The 25,876-nt window shown below is 48.7% G+C and overlaps 1 protein-coding gene across 4 annotated transcripts in view; it reads left to right on the top strand.

The window, feature by feature from the left end:
- LOC119176528 (uncharacterized) overlaps positions 1-25,876 on the top strand; it is a 63,672-nt gene that overhangs the window by 6,560 nt on the left and 31,236 nt on the right. For 2 of the 4 annotated variants that reach the window (XM_037427866.2, XM_037427865.2), the window contains exon 2: positions 9,756-9,853. In XM_037427866.2, coding sequence (XP_037283763.1) covers positions 9,756-9,853 — 98 coding nt within the window. Of the gene's footprint in view, positions 1-9,755; positions 9,854-21,177; positions 21,394-25,876 lie in introns of those variants that run through there. The other 2 variants (XM_037427868.2, XM_037427867.2) reach the window with 1 other exon arrangement.

The raw sequence follows: 25,876 nt of genomic DNA, 5'->3' as shown, positions 1-25,876 counted from the left end.
ACTAGCTATCGCTTTGCGCCATCTCACGATCAGGACAAAGTATCAGGCTCTTTTGTTTCCTAACCACGTCTGCTAAGCCTAAAGCACCAAGAATTCGATAGCGGTTCATGGAAATAGCGCAGTCTGTAATCACGAATACATTGCTGCCGAATCTCGAAGACATAAAGATCTAAAGCAAATACAAGCGTCAGTCTGGAACTTGCGGGCTATAGACCGCACGACCACGACGTGATTAACTCGAAGCCACCAGGTTCGATGGCTGTAGCCTAGCTGCAGCCATGTTTTATTTTCTTTTTCCGATGGTGCCGCATGCTCGCTGAATGTGTGCGCGCAGACGCCAGGGGGACGCCTAGCAGACGACGCGCTTGAATACTTTTGGAGGCTAATCAGGGCTAATCACCCGTAATATTGGCTAAAAGGCCCTGTAGCCTCCACAGTGCTGAAGAGAACTTCCTAGAGGGAGTTATAGAGAATACCGCATCGAGAATATCACTTCATGGCGCTCGGACTCGCACTGTGTCATTTGGCACCAGCGGTAAAAGCGTGCTCTGCAGTCGTGTGTGTATGTGTGTGTACTCGGCATTCCAGTACTCTGGGCGTCTATGGCCATCCCCGGGCACAAAACAGGTGGTGGCGCGTGCACGAAAAAAAGCAGCGTCTGCAGTGGGCGAATTTACCTGGAGTTTGATTTAATTAGACTGTGGGAAGATAAACGCTTCCTTAACTAGAGCAACAAACCTTCATAATGGGGTTTCTTCGTCTGTTATTCTTGAATTTATTTGAAGAATCGAGCCACGCAACAAATTTTAATTAGTATATCCATATACATAGTTATATTTTCATCGCTTCTTTTAACTGCTTGCGCCACAGTGTCGGTGGCGTCTTCGAAAGACAATACTAAAAGGAAATCGTTGGTGACGCCTGTCTGCTCCGCAACGCCTCTTTGTTAAAAGTTTTTCAACTGCGTAAAAAGACCGCTTACGTAAAAGACTTTTTGCGCGCCCGTGCCTGTGACACAGGTATTATTGAAAAATTACAGAAATGTGGCATCTGCGTAATACCTGCCGCGTTCCCTTCACTATGGCAGGAAGCATCTTCAGATGCGTATACATATTAATTATGGCAGTAATTACAGAAATTAAAATAAATACATTTTTCAACCATCCATTGATATGTGGGGTTTAACGTCCCAAAACCACCATATGAGAGACGCCGTAGTGGAGGGCTCCGGAAATTTCGACCAACTGGGGTTCTATTAACGTGCACCCAAATCTGAGCACACGGGCCTACAGTATTTCCGCCTCCATCGGAAATGCAGCCTCCGCAGCCGGGATCCGATCCCGCAACCTGCCGGTCAGCAGCCTAGTATACCTTAGCCACTAGACCACCATGGCGGGGCAACTTTTTCAACCATCAGTGGAAATACGCGATTGATGTCAAATGGACGAAAATTCATGTCCATCCTGCGAATAGTCGTAGCCACATAATTTTTTTTAAAAGGTGACCAACGGTAATCGCCGCGGAGCAATGAAATCGTGTTATAGTGAACTAGAACATTCCAGTTCACAATAAATCATGCTAATTTAGGTGTCGAAATTGAGACTGACCCACCAAAAAGCGCATGTGACATTCACTTCGAAAACGCCCTCTTCGCCCCGCCGCGGTGGTCTAGTGGCTAAGGTACTCGGCTGCTGACCCGCAGGGCGCGGGTTCGAATCCCGGCTGCGGCGGCTGCATTTCCGATGGAGGCGGAAATGTTGTAGGCCCGTGTGCTCAGATTTGGGTGCACGTTAAAGAACCCCAGGTGGTCTAAATTTCCGGAGCCCTCCACTACGGCGTCTCTCATAATCATATAGTGGTTTTGGGACGTTAAACCCCACATATCAATCAATCAATCAAAACGCCCTCTTCGATGACGGCACCGTTTTTCTCGCATTGGGGGAATAGGATAAGCGAGCGTCGGTAAGCGACCATGCTGCAACAAAGGGTGACTCGAAACGAAGCATATATATTTCTGTTCGATAACGGCGAGGGAAGCAGTGTCGTGATTAAGGCCGTTTTCGCAGTGAATGCTACATGCGCTGTTTCGTGCGTCAGTTTCGGTTTTGCCTGCTAATTTTGCGAAATTTCATCGTTCCGCAGCGATTACCAGCGGCCACCTTACAGAAATTTCAAGGTGGCTATGGACTGTTCACAGGGAGGATTTGCATTCGCCCATTTGATTCGACCGCTTATTTCCTCTGGTTAAATGTCGATTGCGTTAATTTCTATAATTACTGCCAATATTGTTTGTACGCATCTCAAGATGCCCTCTAAAGGTAGCGCCGCAGATATATGACACAGACACTTCCTTTCTGTAATTATATTGGGCACATATCTTGAAACACCATGTATATTGGGGAAGGTGAACACAAAACTTGGCTACAGATCACGTAGCTAGTCCTGTAAGAAAAAGAGAGAAGAGCGAAAGAACGAAACGAGATAAAGGAAGTCGCGCGTTTCCGCTCTGCAACTACATATTTGGCGTTTTTTACACATATATCTGCGCGCTTATTAAATTTTGTCCGGCTGTTATCGTTTAAATCAGTCTTTAATGAGGCAGACGCTGGCTCTACAGACGGCCGACCTCCTCTCGTCGCTACATGCGCAGTGTTTGAATGGGAGCTCCGGCACCCACCTACGATTATGCACGCCTTCGCGGTGGCGTGTGATACCGCGTGTATCCTCTACTTCGCCTCGTGATTGCGGCAGCAGCAGCAGGTGTCGGCTCACCGGCACGCGTTTGTAGCACCCCGTGTTTTGGCGAGCGCCGATTCTCGAGCGTGTGATCCGCCGCGCACAGCTCGGGTGACCGCATTGTGCAACATCGGCGCGTTAGCGGCCCGAAGCAGCGCTCGCCGGCTCCCGTTTCGCGGCGACACGGGCATGCCGCCGGGCGACCCCGCGTTTTTACCCCGCTTCTTTGCTAATCCCGCGGCAACATGAGTGCGAGCCGGTTTCGGAACGTCGGCACCCGCGCCTTTGTTTTTCCCAGCGTGCTGAAAGTGCGCCGACTATGTTAAATGGCGAGCTTTCGCGGCATCCCCCCCGTTGCGTGTCACGTCTGCACACGACGAACGTGCTATGGTCGTTGTGCACAGCCTTTATTATACGCTCACGAAGTCAACTTTGCCGGACATGTGTCGACCAGGTGCGAATATCAAAAGAAAATTCTGGATTTACAACGCGGCCTTTAGAAGACCCGCATACGTTGGCCTGCTTCAAGTTTGTCGGCCCTCCGGCGTTTCAACTGTGTCTGGACGTCGAGACGTGGCGTCTGCCATGACGTCTAGCACATTTTCTGCCCAGCTGTACACGAGGCACAAAATGTGCTAGAATGCTCGCCGTGTGAAACTCACGGAGGAATGGAAAATCGGTTAAGAGCGTCGCGCAGCGAAACTGAAGCCAGAAAATGAGTGTTGATCCTGATCACGGGCCACGGTGTGTGGGGCTGCTTCGGTGGCTGCTGACCACACGGTCGCGGGTTCTATTCCAGCCGCATGTCGGTGGAAGGCGAAACAGTATAGGTCCTTGTACTGTGCGGTGCCAGTGCACGTTAAAGAGACCAGATAATCAAAATTTTCGGCGCCCTCCGCTACGACATCTCTCATAATCATATAGAGGCTTTGAAACGTTAAGCTCCGGATAATATTAATAGTGTGTGACTGCACAGACGCGCTAGCATACTTGGCCAATACGTTGTTGCATCTCAGAGGTCGTACATGTTTTGTGTTGGGCCAAAACTGCTTGCAGGGTTGCCACTGGTGGCTACTTTTCGCCAAATTGGTGAATTTGAGAGGCCCGTGGCGACCGAAAATTATCAATGGCGACATGTCGAATTTTTAGTAATTCTCGGTTTAGGTCTCGACTGAGTTATGGTTCTGTATGTCGGCCCTGTTTTTAGTTTGTGTCTCCTCAATTCACCTAAATCTTGTAGGCACTGGTGCGTTTGCCAGCCACTTCCCAGTAAAACTTAAGTTACCGGACTGCTTCGCGTGGCATGCCGCGAGGTGGTGGTGTTACTACATACTAAGTTTTTAAGGGCTTTAAACATATTGAGCTTCATAAAAGTTTCGCTGCCGAAGTGGCCTTAGGTGACAATTAGGCCGCGTGTTCTAACCAGCCTCACTTGTCCTGAATAGCTTGTTTACTTCATCGCTGCTGTTTGCCACCCCCCCCCCTATTCAGTATGTAGATTTTAAATTTGTGTTTACATACTTTTTGGGCAGCCTTCAGAAAGTGCGCTGAGGTGATTGTAGAGTAAGCATGCCAGCCCTGAAAGTGTGGGGCATTGCGATGGTTTCGCAGCACTTTCGAATTTGTACTCGTCGTTTCATAAATAAAGGGAGAATAAAGTCAAATAACAATTTACCTCAGAATGAAATATCAATGTATGACAACATCTAAAGCGACAATATTGACGCAAGGTAGGCTGGCAACTATAGTGGCCAGCCTTTGAGGAGGATAACCAAGTAGTTCATATAGTACGGATGAAACCGTACCACGCCCGCGAGTTATGAACACTTAGAATTATTTGCTTATTATCCACAACAGCGCAGGCTTATTTTTTTTCCGTTAACGTGACCATCTATTTCCATGGCCACCTGTAGCATCTTAATCGACCGGGACGGTCCCTCTTGAAAGGGGGGAATTGACGCAAGGTAGGCTGGCAACTATTGTGGCCAACCTCTGAGGAGGATAACGAAGTAGTTCTGTGGGCGCGTGCTCTGGTGTCCGCGCTTATGGCTTTTGGTTACGGAAGCAAATCCCCTGTCTTCCGCCTGCGTCCGTCGTCCCTGGTGTGGCACTTCACCCGGTCGTTGACGACTCCTGCGATGCGCATGAAGTCGTACATGCCCTCGAACGCCTTGACTCGCGGTCGGAGTTCAGCCGCGAGTTCGTCCACGCTGACGTCCTCGGCTTCGGCGAGTTCCTCCAGCAGGACACCGTGTCGGTACACCCGCTCCAGAGACGACGTGGTGACTTTGACACACTCGGCTCCAGTAAGAAATTGCGAATCGCTGGCCACCACACCGAAGTTCCTTCGAGTCGTGTCCCAGACAGCGAACGATTCGATTAGGAACGGACACGGCGCGAGCGCCGTCAAGAAAGCCTCGGCTGCTCGTGCGTCATACGCAAGTCGGGAACGCGGATCGACTCGAGAGACCAGGTTGCTGTGTTGGGGGCTGGCTGGTCCCGACGAAGCAGAAGAAGAACACGGCCGACGGAGACGTACGCAGCCGGCGGGGACGCCGACCAGCCCAAACACGCGGGTTGGCGCGAAACGCCGAAGGAAAGAACAACAATCGCGCTCCACGGTTACCCAACACACCTGGTTTTATTTTACAGAAGCCTTGAAATCCTAGATGCCGCAGCGGCGCCCCCTGGCATCCTCACATGTCATTTCTAAACCGAAACTGAAAACCCAGAATACAACACTGGTCTTCAGAAGCGACGTCAGTGTTTCCATAAACATTGGTGGGCACTCCGCGTCGCTGTCGCATTCGAAGTGTCTCAAGTTCTGCAAAGTCGGGATGACCGCGCAGAAGTTCCGATGAGGACCGTGCTTCTTTATTTTCTGGAAAGTCTACCCACCAGCGGATACCGTCGATCCGAGCCAAACTGAGGCAAGCGGCGGAATCTTCAGTCCTCGTCTTGTTCAGCGCTCTCGTCCAATAAATGCTTTGAGACGTTAAGCCCCGGATAATATTAATAGTGTGAGACTGCACAGACGCGCAAGCCTATTGGCCAATACGTTGTTGCATCTCGGAGGTCATGTTTTGTGTTGGGCCAAAACTGCTTGCAGGGTTGCCACTGGTGGCTACTTTTCGCTTAATTAGTGAATTTGAGAAGCCCGTGGCGACCGAAAATTATCAATGGCGACATGGTGAATTTTCAGTGATTTTCGGTTTAGGTCGCATTCTATACTGAGTGTCTTCAAAACGAATGGGCGACAATTTTTTTTCTGTTTTTCTTAGTTTTTGACCCACCAGTAGAAGGCACACTTTACGCGCAATTCTGTATGTCGGCCCTGTTTTTAGTTTGGTATTCCTCAATTCACCTAAATCTTGTAAGTACTGGTGCGCTGGTGCGTTTGCCAGCAACTTCCCAGCAAAACTTAGGTAACCGGACTGCTTCGCGTGGCATGCCGCGAGGTGGTGGTGTTACTACATACTAAGTTTTTAAGTGCTTTAAACATATTAAGCTTCATAAAAGTTTCGCTGCCGAAGTGGCCTTAGGTGACAATTAGGCCGCGTGTTCTAACCAGCCTCACTTGTCCTGAATAGCTTGTTTACTTCATCGCTGCTGTTTGCCACCCCCCCCCCCCCCCCATTCAGTATGTAGATTTTAAATTTGTGTTTACATACTTTTTGGGCAGCCTTCAGAAAGTGCGCTGAGGTGATTGTAGAGTAAGCATGCCAGCCCTGAAAGTGTGGGGCATTGCGATGGTTTCGCAGCACTTTCGAATTTGTATTCGTCGTTTCATAAATAAATGGAGAGTAAAGTCAAATAACAATTTACCTCAGTGTGAAATATCAATGTATGACAACATCTAAAACGACAATATGGATGCAAGGTAGGCTGGCAACTATAGTGGCCAGCCTCTGAGGAGGATAACCAAGTTGTTCATGTAGTACGGATGAAACCGTACCACGCCCGCGAGTTATGAACACTTCGAATCATTTGCTTATTATCCACAACAGCGCAGGCTTATTTTTTTCCGTTAACGTGACCATCTATTTCCATGGCCATCTGTAGCATCTCAATCGACCGGGACGGTCTCTCTTGAAAGGGGGGAATTGACGCAAGGTAGGCTGGCCACTATTGTGGCCAACCTCTGAGGAGGATAACGAAGTAGTTCTGTGGGCGCGTGCTCTTGTGTCCGCGCTTATGGCTTTTGGTTACGGAAGCAAATTCCCTGTCTTCCGCCTGCGTCCGTCGTCCCTGGCGTGGCACTTCACCCGGTCGTTGACGACTCCTGCAATGCGCATGAAGTCCTACATGCTCTCGAACGCCTTGACTCGCGGTCGGAGTTTAGCCACGAGTTCGTCCACGCTGACACCCTCGGCTTCGGCGAGTTCCTCCAGCAGGACACCGTGTCGGTACACCCGCTCCAGAGACGACGCGATGACCCTGACACACTCGGCTCCAGCGAGAAACTGCGAAGCGCTGGCCACCACACCGAAGTTTTTTCGAGTCGTGTCCCAGACAGGGAACGATTCGCTTACGGACGGACACGTCGCGAGCGCTGTCAAGAAAGCCTCGGCTGTTAGTGCGTCATAGGCAAGTCGAGAACACGGATCGACTCGAGAGACCTGGTCTTCAGAAGCGACGTCAGTGTTTCCATAAACAGTGGTCGGCACTCCGCGTCGCTGTCGCATTCGAAGTGTCTCAAATTCCGCAAAGTCGGGATGACCGCGCAGAAGTTCCGATGAGGCCCGTGCTTCTTTATTTTCTGGACAGTCTACCTACCAGCGGATACCGTCGATCCGAGCCAAACTGAGGCAAGCGGTGGAATCTTTAGTCCTCGTCTCGTTCAGCGCTCTCGTCCAATATTATCGTGACAATATTATCAACAGCAGTGCCTTACTTAACGAGAAATAAGGTAAATGCACGAGAATACATGCGCCGCAGTAGGACATTCTCAAAATTATCCCGACGACGTCATACGAACTGCCCACAAATAATCACGAGTAATCAATCTAGCTGCACTTAATAAAGAACCTTCTTTGCATCAAGAGACGCAATAAAATGCTGATTGTTCGTTTGTGTTTGATTCACGGAAAAAAGAACCGCCGGACGTTACTATGGGGAATGGCGCTAGTGGTTCAAAAATTCAATTTTCGCGTAGTTAACTGTTGTGTTCTAGGTTTCGGTTTCGGAATGACATGTGAGGATGCCAGGGGGCACCGCTCTGGCATCCAGGATTTCAAGGCGACTGTAAATAAAATCAGTGTGTGTTGGGTAACCGTGGAGCGCGGTTGTTCTTCTTTTCGGTGCTGCGCGCCAACCCGCGTGTTCGGGCTGGTCGGTGTCCCCGCCGGCCGCGTACGTCTCCGTCGGCCGTGTTCTTCTTCTGCTTTGTCGGGACCAGCCAGCCCACAACACAGCAATGGCGACGAGGACGTGTAAGAACCCATTTCGTTTTCCGTGTTCGTCTTTTTCGTGCTTCTAATGGACCTACCTTGCTAACCCTAGACGCTCTTTGTACGGCCGACAGAGACGTACGCGGCCGGCGGGGACACCGACCAGCCCGAACATTAACCTCGACAGGTTGTGCTATCTAGCGGGGCCCATTTGAACCAAGACACGTCTGCTATTTTGTAGCCAATGGCGGAAAATCGATCAACGTCCGTTGTTCCTGCTGAGGCTCCGCTGCTTTTGTTTTGCTGTTAGTGTTGGCGGCCTCAGAGAAAGCTGGGCAACGTTGTGCACGGTGATGGTGACGTTAGACGGTCCGCTTCTTGAGGCGGGTAATTTGAAGTCCGTTAACTCGAAGCGGACCACTGAAACGTGATTTTATTTCAAAAATAAGCCCTTCCTTGGCACAAAAGTAACACTGCGAGGTTTCTGGACAGCTATTTCAACAATCAACGTCGACTTGATAGTTGCCTTTAGTGCCCCTTTAAATTGTCTAAGTATTGGGCGCATGATTGCACTGCAATGAAATACTCTAATTTTGCAGGAAAGCCACGCACGCAGCCTCTCTTGTTGTAGCGACTGGTTCGTCCTGTGTTCGTGCAACTGAAACAGTCGCAAACTTTTGTTATGAGGCGCTAGCATTCAGGAACGCTGCTGGTGAAGTGACTGATTCGACTCCAAGCCCACTAAGCCCTCCCATAGTTACGCGGGTGATGCGACTGGCATTGAAAAACACCAGTATAATTTAGGGGTTAGGGATGGTACTGTACCATTTATTTGGCAATACATAACTAGCAATTTTTATTACCCGACGCAGCCCCGCCGCGGTGGTCTAGTGGCTAAGGTACTCGGCTGCTGACCCGCAGGGCGCGGGTTCGAATCCCGGCTGCGGCGGCTGCATTTCCGATGGAGGCGGAAATGTTGTAGGCCCGTGTGCTCAGATTTGGGTGCACGTTAAAGAACCCCAGGTGGTCTAAATTTCCGGAGCCCTCCACTACGGCGTCTCTCATAATCATATAGTGGTTTTGGGACGTTAAACCCCACATATCAATCAATCAATTATTACCCGACGCGTCACACATGTACAGCAATGACATTTTTGGCGAAATTTGAAGAAAATGGCGGCTTTTGGCGTGTCTCATTTGTTGTTTGGCAAATTTCAATCGAAAGCCAGTGGCGGCCCTGACTGCTAGAATGACGGAGCGTTCACTTGCCAAGGCTAGCCACGTGACGGAACCCTCTCGCCTGTCTTCGTTCCTTGCTCCATGGTTAACAGCCAACCTTCTGTCACATGGTATCTGCATTCTTTGTTTCGTAATCACTCTGCATGTTCAGTAAAATTAGTGCCACTCTGTAGGCGTGCGTGGCTCTTCAGAATATTCCACTCGTTTAAATTCCTGACGTTTTTGAGACCGTTTATTTCACGAGCCAAATGTGCTAGGCTGTGAAAGCCATGGCTAAGCGTACACTCTTCGCCTGTGGTATACATATATGCTTCTCTGTACGATTTTATTTTTTTTGTGGGTGAACGTCCAAGTGGTTCTGACACTGGACATGTCTTGTCTTATTGACAGGTGACTGCATCGTTGTGAATGCGCATTTCAACCCCGTCTGCCAGTTGGACGACGACCTGCCGCGACAAAAACCGCAGAGCCAGAAATTCGCCTGTTCGGTAAGCCCCCACAGTGACGCTTGCGCCAGGTTGCCTTCACGGTGGTGCCGGTATTCTCTGGCCGTCGGAGTTTCTACTGTATAGTGCTCTAGTTTAGTTCAATTCCTGTGGTGTTTTCCGCGGCAATTGGCGCAGCTGTGCCAGTGAATTGACGTCATCGGCGGTTTGGTAAACGGAGCTGTGGGAACTGTATACGAACGGGAATCGCTGGGTGCCCGTGCTACGCACTTTCTCAGGTTTCGAAGTATATAGTTGCCGCGTTTAGCGCAAAATTTCGAACTACACCAGTCGCTACGCAATTAGTTTTTTTTTTTCTGTGGGGCAATGAGTCTCTGTTCCATCTATTAACAGCTAAGCTGTCTAAGCTCGCCGTAATTTGGCCGTCTTCGACATAAAACAGCCCAGGCACGCGCTCTCTTCGCCTTTTGTTTTTTTATATACATGTATACTGCTTTGACCGCACGTGCGTCGATTTTCTGGTGCGAGATGCAGAATCAGATTCATTTTATTTTTCACGTCAAACAAAGGAGAGAATACATGATAAGTATATACAGTAACTTGGTATGTACAATAACTATGATGGGCGAGACAGCAAGTAAAGAAAGAAAGAAAGAGGTAAATTCTAGGGGGACAAAATTTATTCGGGAGATGCGAGTCCGCGTACCCACTTAAGGCAAGCGTCCTAACCACTCTGATAGCCAGGCACGCTAGCAGAGTGCAGCGCCTTGTATGGTGTAATATGGCGAGAGGGTAGGAAATGGAAGTGAGGGTGAGGATGAGTCAAGGGAGAGAATGAAGTATCAATTTAAAGAGAGAAAGAGAGATAACTAAATGCAGAAAGGGAAAAAAGAGTGAAGTAGAGATTGAAACAGGAAGCTATAAAAATGCAGAGCCTAGAGATAGAAAGGGAGAAAGATATAAAAATACAGAGAAAGAGAAATAAATTGACAGAGAGAAATGAACAGAAATAATCAAAGACAAAAAGTTATGCACAAGGAACAAAGAGGATATAAAAGAAAGAGAAAGTTGGCAAAACATAAAAAAACAGTAACATCTATAGGCCCCGCTGTTTGTCTGCGGCTCTAGTGCAAGGTACGCTTTTTTGTTTGGCAATATATGTGGCTCCAGTGCAAGGTACGCTTTTTTTGTTTGGCAATATATGTGATTGTCGTGGTGCAAGAGACCAAAAACGACGTTGCAAGTCACCTGACTAGGCGTCTATTCATCACCCAACGCAACTGCACTGTAAAAAAGAAATGCAATACAATAGCATATCATCAATAACTTGAAGGAATGCTATGTAAACAAAATAAAAAAATCGACCCCGTATCTGCATGTTTCACCGCAAATGTCGTCAAAAGACGATATTCTTGCGTCTGCATGGAGACACTGAACAAAACGTTTATTTCATGTTCTGCACGAGAAAATCGGTGAATTGTATTCTGGAGGCGCTGTGTGCCTCGATCCGTGCAGCGAAGGCGACGAGCGCATCGAGGCACGTGAGACACGAGCGCTACCTGGCAGTTATCTTCGAAAGCGAAGGAAGGCGTACGCGTTTGTCTCAGAGGCGATAAGGTGTAGAACGCAGAGCGACGGGCAGGTGCCACTACCTTGTCGTCTTAGCAGAGCGTTGAAAACACTTGCCTTTTTGTGCATAATGTTGCATTGTAAGCGCAGCGTGATGAACGGTAGGGTCCTTAGAATTACTTATGTATGCTTTCTCTAGTATAGAGACACACCTAAAGAATATTGAAGTGTTGTTATTGTGCCTCAGGTATGCTCAATAATTGTTCTTTAATTGACAATCGTACAAGTATGAATGCTGAAGATTGGGCAATATTGATGGGCGCTGCGGAGGGGGCTGGATTTTGGCCGTTTGGGGTATCGTTTCGACGTACAAACAGACAAATGAGCAGACAGACAGACCAAACTTTTTGCTTCGAAGTACCCCAAGAAAGACTATCGTCTTTAAAAACTGTTTTCACTAGTTTCCCTTTACCGATGGCGTTGAGCTGTGCTCCTAAAAAGGTTCCAGAAAAAGTGCAATTTCCTTCATCAACGTTCCCAAGAAGCACCGAGTGTGTGCCGTATATATGCTTGTCGGTATTCGCCTGCATGCTCTTCCCCGTCACTGCTTGTGCGCTGCTGTCGAGGCGTCCCCTATGAGTGGGACAGGTGGTGCACCTTTCTGTTTCCTCTTTCGAATGTCACACTCAGTGCGTCAACCACAATAAGAGGCGTATTCATCGTCTGGCCGAAAGCGAAACGTTCGCAGGCTTTCAATGGCAGCACTTGCTGCGATCCTCATGCGGCCATTCGTGTATAGTTCATATCGCTCGCGTCCTCGTCGTGTGTATGATATACTATGTGGAGCGGGTAAACGTTCTCGGCATAAGCCACTATCAAATGCATGCGTATTCATCGTCTGACCGAAAGCGAAACGTTCGCCTGCTTTAAATGGCAGCACTTTCTGAACAACTGTACGCCCATTCATGCACAGTCGCTCTCGTCCTGTCCGTGTGTGTACTGTATATGGAGTGCGTAAACATCCTCTGCATCAGCCGCGATCCAAGGCGTATGTATTCATCGTCTCACCGAAATGCGCTCATGTTTTAAGTGCAAGCACTTGCCGAACAGCTGTCCTCATGCGTCCGTTCAGTTCATGTCGCTCTCGTCCTGTTGTGTATGCACATGAAGCGGGTAAACGTCATTCAGACGCACTTGACGCGGTAGAGACGGTGATGGGAACCCGATCACAGAAAGCGAGTTTTAAACTATAGCACTCCGTGGTTGGTTTGCTTGTTTGTCTGCCTGTTTGCTTCTTCGTGAAAGGTCGCACCTCCCGCGCGGTCTGCCATGAACCGAAATTGCTCCACCTGTCATGGCCCGTGTCAGCAGTGCCCTCCCCCCCTTCCCCCGCACAGAATACTTTTTTTTTACTTTCCGAGTGTGTAAAGGGAACGTTGGATCGCTCACATTATACAAGGAATCAAGCGTCTGGTGAACGCTCGCTCGCAGATGTCTGCGGGAGTGCAAGGCCATGTGCATGAAACCGCAAATCTAGACGCTTATTCAATGGGTTATTTAAAATGTGAGAACTGCAAGCTTAAGCACACACTTCAGCGTCGATGAATTATCTTGTGGGGGCTATTTACTTACTTTTAGCGAAACGCCAGTGGTAGTTGGTCTAGGCACACTGTCACACACTTCGGGTGAGGCCCCGCCGATCCAACATCGACGTGCGGCAGACTCGCAGGCTTCCACTTTACGCTTCGGCCTGCGACGCCTGAAAGGCCTCGAAGTGGCACATTTCGAATTTATTTGCGGGTTGGTCGACCCGTGCGGGGTTGCACGTGTGGTGATGTGTGGGCCTGACCGACGCACTCATAGAGCAGACACGGAGTTCGATTACACATAAACAAGCATTTAATTGGAACACTGGCAAAGGCAGGAGTTAAGAAAAATAACAGAGAGGAGTAACACTGATACGCAAAGGAAGAAAGAACAGCTATGCAACAAAATGGGCTAAAAACACTACAAAAGATACAGGCTAAAGACAAATATGCGGAACATTAACAAAATAACCACAAGATGGAAATCAAAGGAGAGAGACACTAGAAATTAATTACAGAATGATCATGGTGGCGCTTTAAAATTTAAACGTGCGACGCAGCGCACACTACAAATATTTAAAAAAAAGGCTGGTTAAAACAAGTTTACGGTTTAACAAAAAAGTCACAATAAAAAGTTCCATACGGACCAAACCAGCCCTTGGTGCACGTAGGGGAGTTGACGGGTGCCGCTGAAGGTCTCGCCGGCTTGGTAGACGACGAGGGTGCCCGGAATTGCAGCCGTCTCAATACGTTGCGCGGGTCACTCCGTGCTCGCCGCCTACGCGAGACTCGCGACACCGACGACCGCACTTGTTGCTGTCTGTACGTCAACTGCTCTTCTGATGCAGTTCAAACCTCCTCGGGTGCGTCCACGTGCTCCCATCTCATCTGGGAGTAATTTTCTTTGTGGAGACCGCCGGTTCCCCTTCCGGTCAGGGGCAGGGAAGACGAGCCGGCGCCACGCTGGTTCGTTATAGTCGCCGGATGTCGTCTCCCAACACAAAAACGCCCTTCCTTGGAAGATGGGGCCCGCGGATGCTCCGAAAATTGGAGTCGTTTGTGACACACACCAAGGAGACGAGGACGTGCGCCGCGGTGCTTTGTATACGCGAATGATGGTCAGCTGACACGATGATTCCGGAGGGCACTCAACTTAGATTTATGCGACTGTACACACAGCAAATGGCGGGAGGTGACGCCGCTGATTCCGACTACGTTTGCGGAAAAGATGCGTGGGCCGTTTCTTGAATCCATTTTCCAAGAGGGACGCGCGAAGCGTCGGGAGAAGGAACAGCTTGTCCCTGGCTCATTTGGCCAATCAGGCACGCTGACGTGAACCAACGGCCTCGAGGGTAAAAGTGCCGCATGGGAATACTTGTCTCCCTGGAAGCGGCGAGTACACATGCTTCCCCGCCGCTCCGTCGGAATCGCCTGGTCGTTGTGGTGCACAAAGCCGCCGAACGGACGCAGCTTGTCTTTGTTGGCGCGGGCTTGTCCCATGAAGTGTGGCAGTTCGGGCTAGTTGGTACGACATGACGATAGGCGCGAGAACAGAACGACGACAAACAGACAAGAAGGACACGAAGACAAGAAGCGCCTTCTTGTCTCTTTGCCGTCGTTCTGTTCTCGCGCTATAACTATCGTCTTGTCCCATGAATTCTCCGCGGTCATTTGAAGGCTAAAGGGCTACTACCCCCGTGCAGCACTTCCTACACGGCAATATGCGCTGCAACTCGAGCATTGTCTCGATTTCGAAATGTACAGCACTGCGTAACGGTTGCGGTACATTTAGAAGCATCAACGAAAGCAAAGCAAACCTGTTTCGTAAATTATGTATGGTCCTTTTGCGCTATGTGCCTACACCATGAGGTTTACGAACAAAATAGGAACAATGCACACGTGCTCCACACCGATGCCCGTTTTCTTCCTTTGATCCCCTAGTAGCCGCCCCCCCCCCCCCCCCCCCTGAGCAGGGTAGCGAACCGGGCTCTCGTCTGGTTGACCCTCCTCCTCCATCCACTCGCACGCGATCGTATACACGAACCCTTGCTGAAACTGAGTCGCGCATGCGTCTGCATTATGCACACACACATGGTTAACCGCAACCTTGGTAAGTGTTTCTTCGAACTCTCGCAAAAACATTTATTGCAGTCTAAAGCACAACCAAACGCACTCGGACATGCATCTGGCACATTGAATTTTAGTGAAAAGTTTAATATATACGCTAAAAGGTCAGCCACGCAGCAATAGCTTATATTGCAATAATAATAATAATAATAATAATAATAATAATAATAATAATAATAATAATAATAATAATAATAATAATGTGTGGTGTGTTTATGCGAGCGGTTTGGTCATCCGCATTGCTTCGTAGTAGATCACTAAGAGTGTCTAACACGAACTTAGTATCCGTTTTGCATTCCGGTCCTCTTAAATTGGGCCGTCTGCACCGAAAAAATAAACGCCACTGAAGCTCGTTGCAGCGCAGCTAGAGTTCTAGATATCTGTGGACGCCATCTGTAAGGCTGTCGGAGAGACAGCTCTAGCAATCATCAGACATTTCTAGCAATCGCTAGAAAAAGCATCGATTACAGCGATGTGGACACGCTAAGCAGGTTAGCGCACATTGCGCAGCTCTTTCCGCGTATATAGTGTGGTTTCTAGAAAATGTTGCATTTAGCATTGAAACAAATGCAATGCTTGTTCGGCAGATAGCATGGTGCGTCTGACCTTCCTTCCCTGCCATGCTAATTGTCCGAGCGAATTTTCGTTCGATATGTCCATATATGAAAGACATTGCTGCAGTATAAGCCTCATGAATCTGTGCTCGATGAGGTTTGCCGAGCACATGGGTGGGTTGTGTGCCGCCGCATACGGCACGCTTGCTGCGGCGCGCAAAGGTCTCCGTCGGGGCCTTATCTTAATTTCCAAGATGGCGGCGCCGTCGTATCGTGCGCGGCGGCGGCGAACATCAAAGGCGGCGGCCACTCGAGCGGTTCCGGCGGCTTCCCTGCTGGGGCGGCCGCTCGGGGCCGCTAATTAATTGGCCGTTGGACAGTGCGGCCATTTCTGCGTGTCCCCCTTCACGCCTGCACGCGCGGTACAGGTGGCGTGTTCCTTTGCGCCCATCTGGGCAGCTGAGGGCTCCAGCCGAGGCTCAGGTTTCTCATTTTTATGCGGCGCCAAGTGGTAGAAGCCGTTTGGTGCCGCGAATGACCTTGCTACGCAGGCGTAGGTAAAGTGGCAACAGGAAAGCGTTTTTCCCCAAGTACCGTCCATCACCTACCCACTCGGAAGGGTCGCGAGTGGGGGTGGCGGCTCGACTGAAAGGGGGCCCGACGAGTGACCGTCGGGCTGCCTACGCGAAGCTTTTCGGTGACCTGAAGTGAGACGCTTTTTCTTCTGAGAACCGCGGTAGATACGCTTCGACGACGCATTGCGGATGCTGCTTTCCCGCCAGAAGTTCTGCGCAACGTGCATTCCTGAGGGAGTGAGTACCAGCGCGCAAGGACTTCGGCGGGCTCCCCCCAAAGTGGTTGTCGGGCGCCGCGGCGCAGTCACGCGCGCTCCCGCGGCGGCGGACGCACGTGTGCGTTGACCCCGCCGGGCGAGCGCCGCCTGGCGGCCGGCGAGCTTCAAAAGCGCCGTGCAGCGCCGATAATTCGCCGCGCCGAGTGTGACAAACGCTCAAAGGGAGCCGCCAGGAAGATTCCCTCCTCGCGCCACTTGTGCCCGCGCGATACCCCTTGCCTCCTCTCCGCCCACGCCTCACGGGAGCCCGCTGAGTAAACAAACCGCTGATCCCTTATCTCGGAGGATCTCCTTTGGAGCGCTTTATAACGCTCCTATCTTCCTGCTCAACAGGGGAGAAATCTAGTGCGCACTCATTGCGCAAGGGCTTCGGTTTTGGCTTCGCTTAATCTTCGCGCTAACTACTCGGCCAGACGGGAGAGCGGTCGCACCTCGCCGATAGCCTCCCGATACTCCCTCTAAACATGACGAACCTGACAGTCTTTTATGCCACATACCTTAGGTTGGCTTGCAAGCGGCACGTTCAATGATTTCCGGTGCTGGCGAACTTTACAGTCGATGAGGTTACACACTGCCACACGTTTCACACAAATGTCACTATAATTGAAGGGTGATATGATAGATTATATGAAATCTTCATTCTGCCTGTGTCCGTTGTTTTACCTGAGTCAGCCCCGCGGAATGCAGCAGGACAGCTACGATGTGCATCTAACGCTCTTTAATTGCTGGCGTAGCCGCGTGCTCAGACTTGCCTCCCAATGTTTAATAATATGCGCAGCTCAGCACAACGTTACGAGGCGGACGGACGTAGTACAGTAAACACAATTGGAAATGTTGTGCGCACTGACGTATCTAGATAAGATGCAAATATGTTGTTTATAGTCGCGTGACGACGGCACCACTAACGTTTGCAATACCAGCACCAGCAGTGGTATGCATGTAAATTTTGCCGTACGTGACCGTTCCATGTCGTGATTATCATGTTTGCGCTTGCATTTGTGTTCGTCGTTCATTCACGTCACGTGATATAAAATTTGGTGTGAAGCTAGCGAAACGGACACGAGCGCGCTATGAGCGTAGCATGTAGTCATATTTTACATGACAGGCATATCATCATTATCATGTTCGGATGTGTCATTTACCTTCATCCATTCACGTCGCATAATACCAAATTTGGTATATGTGAAGATAGCGAAGTGGCCGCGAGCGTATCATGAGCGTGGTATGCAGTCATGTCGTCATGTAGTCAGCGTGGTATATAGTCAATTCCTCGCTCTTACATGGCACGCATGTCATGATTATCATGTTTGGACGTGTCATTTAACTTCGTCGTTGAAACCACCGCAAGAGCTGCAAGACCATGACATGTAAATCATCACATGAATGGCATGCATGTCATGATTTTCATGTTCTGACTGGTCATTTATGCTCACGATACAGTCGTGTTATGCCATACCAATTTTGGTATAGATCCCATTATCGAAACGATCAGGAAAGCTAAAAGCCGTAAGAAGATAGATAGATAGATAGATAGATAGATAGATAGATAGATAGATAGATAGATAGATAGATAGATAGATAGATACGGCCAAAGTCGCCGAAGTTCGCTTAAAAATGCTTTGCATTTAATAACGGTAACTCGTTTCCTTATGCGTTTTGTGTGCCCCTCCTTGCTCTTTGAACTCCATCCCCAGAAGCATCTTCATGGAACGCCTGTTTAGAAGCGGCGGGTCTGGTCGTTGAGTAGGATAGTGTAGAAACCGCCGGACGCAGAAAACCACCGTGTGTACGGTGTTGGCTCTCGGCATACATCCCCATTTTCCCATTTCCTTTGACTTCATCACCTAATAATGTTAAATACGGAGAACAAGCGCGTTTATTTTCTTTTCATCTATTTTTAGAACATTACATGAAGTGGTGTAGACAAAATAAGTGTGGAGGAAGCTTCCGCCTGTGTAAATGCTCTATGCGCCACCGACAATAATAGAATTTGTGGAATTCCAATATAGGTTTCCTAGTTTGTCGCTTGTATTGGTCAGGCATATTGGAGTCTATAGGAGAAGGTGTTAAGTTCTGCTGCAAGTATTTCTGTGTCAAGTAATTCTCGTGTTGTGGACCGAAAAGTGCTGGTTTCTTCACGCGGCAGTTACTGTATCCTAGTGTGTTCATTTTACCACAGCTCGGCACCATCTGTGAAAAGATGGTTGGCTGTGACACTATGGCAAGTATGGCACAGAACTTGGTGGACTTGAATATTACGGCGTCTGGAATTTGACGATCGGACAGCGCCAAGAACAATAGTCTCGTTCAATGCCCACTTGCATTTGGTTATGTTCAGTGGCCTGCGCATCTGGACTCGTGCACGTGTCAAACCTCTGCGACTCATTTACTGCGTGCTCTGTTGCATTGGCCGCGGAAACGAATTGTAGCTGCGCTGGCTCGAGAGTCTGGCGCGTGTGACGGGCGCACCAGTCAAGTCACACGAGTCCCCTTTTTCGCGGCACCCTTTGTAAGTTTCGCGAAGTCGCCAGGGTGGCATTTTGCCACGAATCGGGGGGGAGCTTCAAAGGATGCATCTGGCGGTGGGAGTTTAATGGAGAGCACAATCGCGACAGGGGGCGGCGGCCATCAGTGAAGGGCGAGACCTTGGCGTGCTCATTTGCGCCTCCCGCAAAGGCTGCATGCGAGCGATTAGCGTCGCGGCAGGCTGACAGGCAGTGGTCGACAACAATGCTCGGGCGGCGAGCCGGCGTTGTTGGACGGCCCCCGCTGGCGGCCTCGAGATCAAAGGCGCCGCCGACATGTGCCCGCCAAGATCGGCCCTCTCGGCGGCCTCGACCAAAGGAGCGCTCCTCTCGAGCGGCGCTCCCTGCGATGGCCGGCGACCCTCGGACACCCATTAAAAGCCGCCGGCTGCTCCTTCCTTCAGGCCCACAGTGGCTGCTGCGGTCGATTAGATCCGCGCTGTCTCCTCGCGCAAAACCCCGTTCCCAGCCGACTTCGTTTATTTATTTGCTTCTTCACTCATTTCCTGCGGTTAGTTTCATTCGGGTGCACTCTGCCGAAAAGAGGAAAAAAAGTCAACAAAAAAGATCGGTGGCCGAGATCCTTATCTGAGCCTTCTGGTTGCATCGGTTTATGCAGTCCAGGTTCGTAAAGCTTCCTACCGGGCGCGTTTCCTGGACCGTCTGTTAAAGCTCACTTGGTGCCCATCTGTGGCGACTATAGGTTACAAAACTCTTTGCATATGGCGACCAATCTGTCTTGAGGCGTCGCTAAACGCGCATATGAAGCCTGGGAACGTGGAACATTATTCCTGTCCTATTTCAGTCTTAACCAAAAGCCGGTCGGTAAACTTGTGGTAATGCTGAGGACCAGCCGTGGTAGATTAACGGTCGTGGTTTTCGCGCTGTTAAGAATGGGCTCTCCGGCTGGTTCGATTATCGGACACATTGGCTTATGGTGGAGTTTGAAAAAAAAAGCAAAGGGTGGGGGGGGGGGGGGGGGCTCATAATCAAAACATGCTCTTTCACTAGGAATAAAACTGTAGTTTAATTTTTCATAATTCCCACATTCAAAGGATGGTTATGGAATACTGTCATTGAGCTCAATGTTGTCATTGAGCTCAATCATTGAGCTCATCCATGCGCAGCAGTGAGTGGACGCTTCGTTTAAACTGTCAAATACGACTCGCAAAGCTCCAACGTTGTAGAAAATCAAGAGATCTTCAGCCTCTTCGAACAAAGGCACTGCTCCAGCGCTGTTCACTACCCCCCTCCCCCTCCCCGCGTTGCGCAATGAACGAAACTGAAACTGTAGGAAGAAGTCTGTAGACAGTCCGCTATCTAACCCTATCCAATCAGAAGCCTGTACGTCTCATAATTCCAAATGGAGGTACATGATCGCAGCCAGATTCCTCTCTAGGTAGTGTTGTATAAAACTTTATGACAGGTTGGCCTATCCGAAGGCCGTTTGCTCGTGCAGCGTTTTCATCCGTTTGCTATGATTTTAGTTTTTAGTCTAAATTTCCATTCTATTTTTAGATTCATAGCCGTCTACCTTGAAAATTCTGTCTCACGGTTCTTGGCCGATCCCCCTTGTGAATGAGCGCCATCACAAAGATATGAACATCATCACATCCTGAGATAGCTCGGAGTTGGAACTGAGGTCTTCAAGCTCGCCATTAAATATTGTGGGTCCTACTGTCGGCTTAATCAGCCATTTCTGACGCTTATTCTTCTTTATTCGAGGTCCTTTATTAAACGCATCAAAAACAGTTCGTCTCTGCGGCACCCTCGTGTGCAGTCTAGGTTGTAACTTGTGGACAATTCGTAATTCTTTAAAGGCGCCAGAGTGTTGAACGCATTCAAGCGCACAGCTCACTTTTATTAGCTGTGTCGGTCATCCAAGGTCTTTCGTGAGCGCAGTGCTTCCAGTGTTGAAGGGATTACTTCGTGCGTGGTTGGGGAATTGTACTATGTAAGTGGACGCATGTGTTCGGTCGGTGGCGCCAGCAGCAAACATTCACGGTCGTTTATGTGCCGGTCTCGGGGAAGCCCCTTGGTGCTGGCCCCCTCACGCTGTCCAGCACGGAGAGGGCACCAAGGCAATCTTGGCCGGCCTACCCTCGGAGGCGAGTGAACCGCTCCTGCGCGGGCCGCGCATGCGCACCAGACCGCTGCGCTCGGAGCCCCGCCACCGCGTCGTTCGCTCTGTGCGGCTCCGACGGTGCGCGAGTGTTGCGGCCGGTGATGACTCGTTGGTTCGCTGCCCTGCCGCACATGACAGTTTGTTGTTGACATGGCGACCATACTCAGGAAAATGCCTCGCTTCACCGTTAAGTTTTGCTCGGCCTTCAGCAAAGCAGAAAGGTCGCTATCCGAGTGTCCGCTGGTGAGCCCACTACATATTATTATTGTTATTTCCTGTACACTGTGCTTCGCATGTGCCTGACGGTATACACGATGTTCGACTCGTTTATTTGTACGATGCCGAGAATGCGACGTTTATGCCAAACCGAATACAGAAGCAAGTACCGTTTCTCTGTTTCTTCCGAGTCGCACTGTTTTGCCATGAATCTTGCATAACCGACTAGTGACATGTTCAACATTACTAAAGTCCTACTGCATACACTTTTCAAAGCAGATCATGAGGCAGTATTGATGAGGACGTTTCCCAGAAACGTTTTCACGCACCACAGTCTCGCTGCTTTGATAATGTGAAATCAAAGTATATGAATATTTGTGACATTTTTCTTTGGTCGTCTGTGATAGTGGGCGTGTGAAAGCCGCCGGCTACATAGTGTGATGTATTTTTAGTACTTTGAGAATTCATAAGAAGTGACCGTGAGGAATCTATCCTTTTACTTTATTGTACGGGACGCATACATTATTTGCGTCCGCAGTCTAGCTCGACTGCAGACTAATCACAGTCGCGCTCTAAAATAATCCTTGTTTTTACACCGCACCAGATTTTCTGCTAATTGCATCTCACTCCATTGCCTCACGAGACGATGATTAGGTATGCCTGCAGTCGCATCGCTTTGAAGGCCCCCGCGAGACCAATGGGCTTGCCGGATCGGAAAATTAAATAAATAAAAAAGCGCAAATAGTTATACGCGCCTGGAATTAACGATGTTCCAAGCATTCGGGACAGACGCGCATCCGTGCATGGGAGTATTCGTTGGGCAATGTTTGGTGTCACAAAGCATACGCAGGGAGCGTGTTGTGCAATTTTAAGTTCACTGTGCGGCTGTGTTCCCTCAGAAATTCTGGCGCCACTTGGCTGATCTACGCGAAGCTATTTCACAAGTCCGTGATCGTATTATTTCTGAACCGGAAAGTATTGCAAATGAACTATAAACAAGTTTTTTTTTTTAAATCTGTTTTCACGAAATCCCCCTTCAAAGAGAACGATATGTGTTGGGAGTGCCGCAATCGACCATAAGCGAAGAAGGTGTATTTTCTCTTCTATAAAAACTGGATCTGAAGAAATCGCCTGGTCTCGGCAATATTACAAACTCGTTTCTAAACCGATATGCCGTATGGATAGCTAAATACTTGCATAAAATATTTTAACACCTTTCTTGAAACGGCGATATGTTACCAAACGACTGGCGCAGCGCTCACATAGTTTCAATCCATGAATCTGGTTCGAAATTTGAACGAAATAACTATCGTCCAGTATCACTAACAATCACTAGTTGCAAATTAATGGAACATATAATCTTTGAAGCCATGTAATACTCCGCTTAGATAACAACGAACTACTCAACTCGCTGAATTAACAGAAAATATTACTAATGCAATTAATATGAAAGCGAAGCTATTTTTTTAGGTTTTCTCTAAATCTTTCGACGTTGTTCTGCATCAAGATCTAGTTGCAAAACTATTATCATTTGATATAGACCGTAAACAAATTTATTGGATATCCAGTCTTTTGACAAATTCAACACAAAGCGTGTCCATTGGAAAACAAGCTTCTCGGCTACTTCAGGTCTACTCAGGGGTCTGTTCTTGCTCCCATTCTATTTATGTATATTAATGGTATTCAGTTCAGTATTCAAGGAATTGTTCAAATGCGGCTTTTTGCAGACAACTGTGCAGTGTACTCAATATCACGTCATCCAAGGGATCAAATACAACTGAATAATTCACTGCAATCTATCTGTTCCTGGTGCAATACATGGGGCATGAGACTGGCCCCGTCGCAGAGGTCTATAGTCTAAGATACTCAGCTGATGACCCGCAAGTCGCGGGATCAAATTCCGGCTGCGGCGGCTGCATTTCCGATGGAGGCGGAAACGTTGTTGGCCCATGTGCTCCGATTTGGGTGCACGTTAAAAGAACCCCAGGTGGTCTAAATTTCCGGAGCCCTCCACTACGGCGTCTCGCATAATCGCATAATCATGTGGTGGTTTTGGGACGTTAAAACCCACATATCAATCATTGGGGTATGATACTTAAGGCGTAAAAACAAAAACCGCGTGTACTACATTCATGAACAAGAAAAATCACATAAATTTCTGTTGTAACGCGTAGCATCGCACTCGAAAAATGCTCTCAGGTAGAATAATTTGACCTTATCCTCACATCTAATCCCAATTGGGAACCTCTCATATCCTCCATATGTCCGACCGCCGAACGCAATATCTTTTTTTTTACGAAGGAAGCTACGTAACATCCTACCGTATGTCAAAATAAATGCCTACAAAACACTTGTTAGATCATCATTAGAGTATGCTGATTTGATCTGGAGCCCTTACCAAAAACACCTAATTGGTAAAATTGAACGCATACAAAAACTGGCCGCCAGATTCGTATACTCTGAGTATTGTAGACAATACAGAGTCTCTGAGCTGTTTGCGAAAGCAAACCTTGAACAACTTTCTCAACGAACAGTAGTTTCCAAACTTAAATTCATTACCCTTTTGACCTGCGATCATTTGAAAATTTCGAAATCACGTTATTTACGTCATCCCTTTCTGCACTCATCGAAAACTGACCACAGTAAAACAATCAAACAACCTTCAAGCCGCATTAACACTCACAAATATTTACTCTTCTCCTCGGAACACGGTTACCGGATGGCGTTGTGGAATCATTTGTTGCGGAAGTGCGGGCCATTAATTTCTGTTCACGATTGTGACTTTCTTTTTTTAAAGACGATAGTCTTTTTTAATGCTTTTTTTCCCTTTGTAACCACTCTTGCAAGGGCCGACTGAGTATGTTAGAAAATCGAAGTATATATGTGGGGTTTTACGTCGCAAAACCACGCTGTGATTGAGAGATGCCGTGATATGGTGTACGGATATCGCGCAAGTACACTGACCTCGACGGAAACGGCCGCGGTATCGAACTTGCGCCCCTCGGGTGAGTAGCCGACCGCTCATCCACCGCGGCGAACGCGTCTGATTCGATAAGCGATTCCTGTAACTGTTCTACCCGGTACTGCCGAAATGCCCTAGCTGATGTTCGCGCCTTATATAATTCACGTGTAGGAGCTTCATGGACCCAGTTCCAGTGTAAACTTGCGTAAACGTTACTTTTTACAGAGTTCCTCGCCGAAGTTTAGAAAAGCTAAATACCTTAATGTACATGTATTTCATGATTAGCCTTTCGACCGATATCTGCCGTGAGCCATTAATATCGCACCTACGGCGCAGGCCCCGATGCGTGCCTGCCCGACCGCTCCCCGATGTCCTCATTTCCGTGTTGATGCCGAGAAAACACGCGTCCTTGCGTTACCTTGATTTTAGGAAAAAATATCTTGCGCGGTGAGGAATACATAGCTTCATAGACCTTCGTAATTATTTTTCTAGTAATCACAACCAGGACATGTCTGAAACGTCAATAAAATAGTTTTCCTGATGTTCCATATTTTTAGGGGCGAAGCTCCTTAAGACCTTACGATGTCCGCCGTCTCCCGTCTGTCCGTAACACCATGTGACCTTCAACATATAAACCACGTTCCATACCACACATTCTCTTCTCTCATATGGACGAAGACGTAAGCAGGAAAGCGCGACGTGCTGAGTATCAGCGTCGCCATCGACGGGAAGTTACCGCGGAGACAAAAGAGAAGGAAGCGGATGCAAAGCGGCGACGGCGACAACAAAGTTCTGCACCACAGACTAGGGCTAAGGCAGCAAAGGCTAAGCGGGAAAAACGCCAAGCTGACGCGCAGTTGAGACAACTTGAAGCGGATGCAAGGCGACAATACCGACAAGAAAATTCTACACCAGAGACGATATCTAATGAAGCTGTGATTATGAAGTCAAAACGTAACCCGGAACTCGGAACCTCATATCAGCTATAAAGAAGAATCAGCGCTAGATCCCACTCGGTCTCAGCACTATCTCTTTGAATAAAAAAATATATAAGTATCACAACCACGATCAGTCTCAGTACTATCTCAACTTTAATCACAATAATCACATCCGAAAGCTTCGCCCCATAATTATCTTCAAGCAGCTTGAAATGCAGTGATTTTTTTTTTTGTGCACCTTCCCTTCCTATGCTCAAGCAGAGAACTGCGAAAGTGCCGCATATAGAGTTATTTGGAAGCGTTCGACAATCGCTACAGCGACCTACGTAAGATAATTCCTGCCCCTCTCCCTCTCTCTTCTTTTTGCCCTCCGCGTTCTTATGCACTCTTACTGAGGGATCACCACGGCAGCCGGTGTGTCCCTGTCAGCCCACGTAAGACGCACAGCGACAGCTCACAATCGGTGTGGTGGTTTCTATATTCTATGTTGTTGCTCAGCGTCTACGTATTTTAAACTTGCGTCCGCGCGGAGCATGGGGCACTGTGCTGGCAAGATAATGATGCAGTTCTCATTTCTTGTGGCTGGGAGGTTGCCAATACACTAGCTGGT

Source organism: Rhipicephalus microplus, chromosome X (assembly GCF_043290135.1).
Source record: "Rhipicephalus microplus isolate Deutch F79 chromosome X, USDA_Rmic, whole genome shotgun sequence".
In the NCBI taxonomy this organism is placed as follows: domain Eukaryota; kingdom Metazoa; phylum Arthropoda; class Arachnida; order Ixodida; family Ixodidae; genus Rhipicephalus; species Rhipicephalus microplus.
The sequence above is the reverse complement of the archived record's forward strand: the minus strand, read 5'-3'. Positions and strand labels throughout refer to the sequence as shown.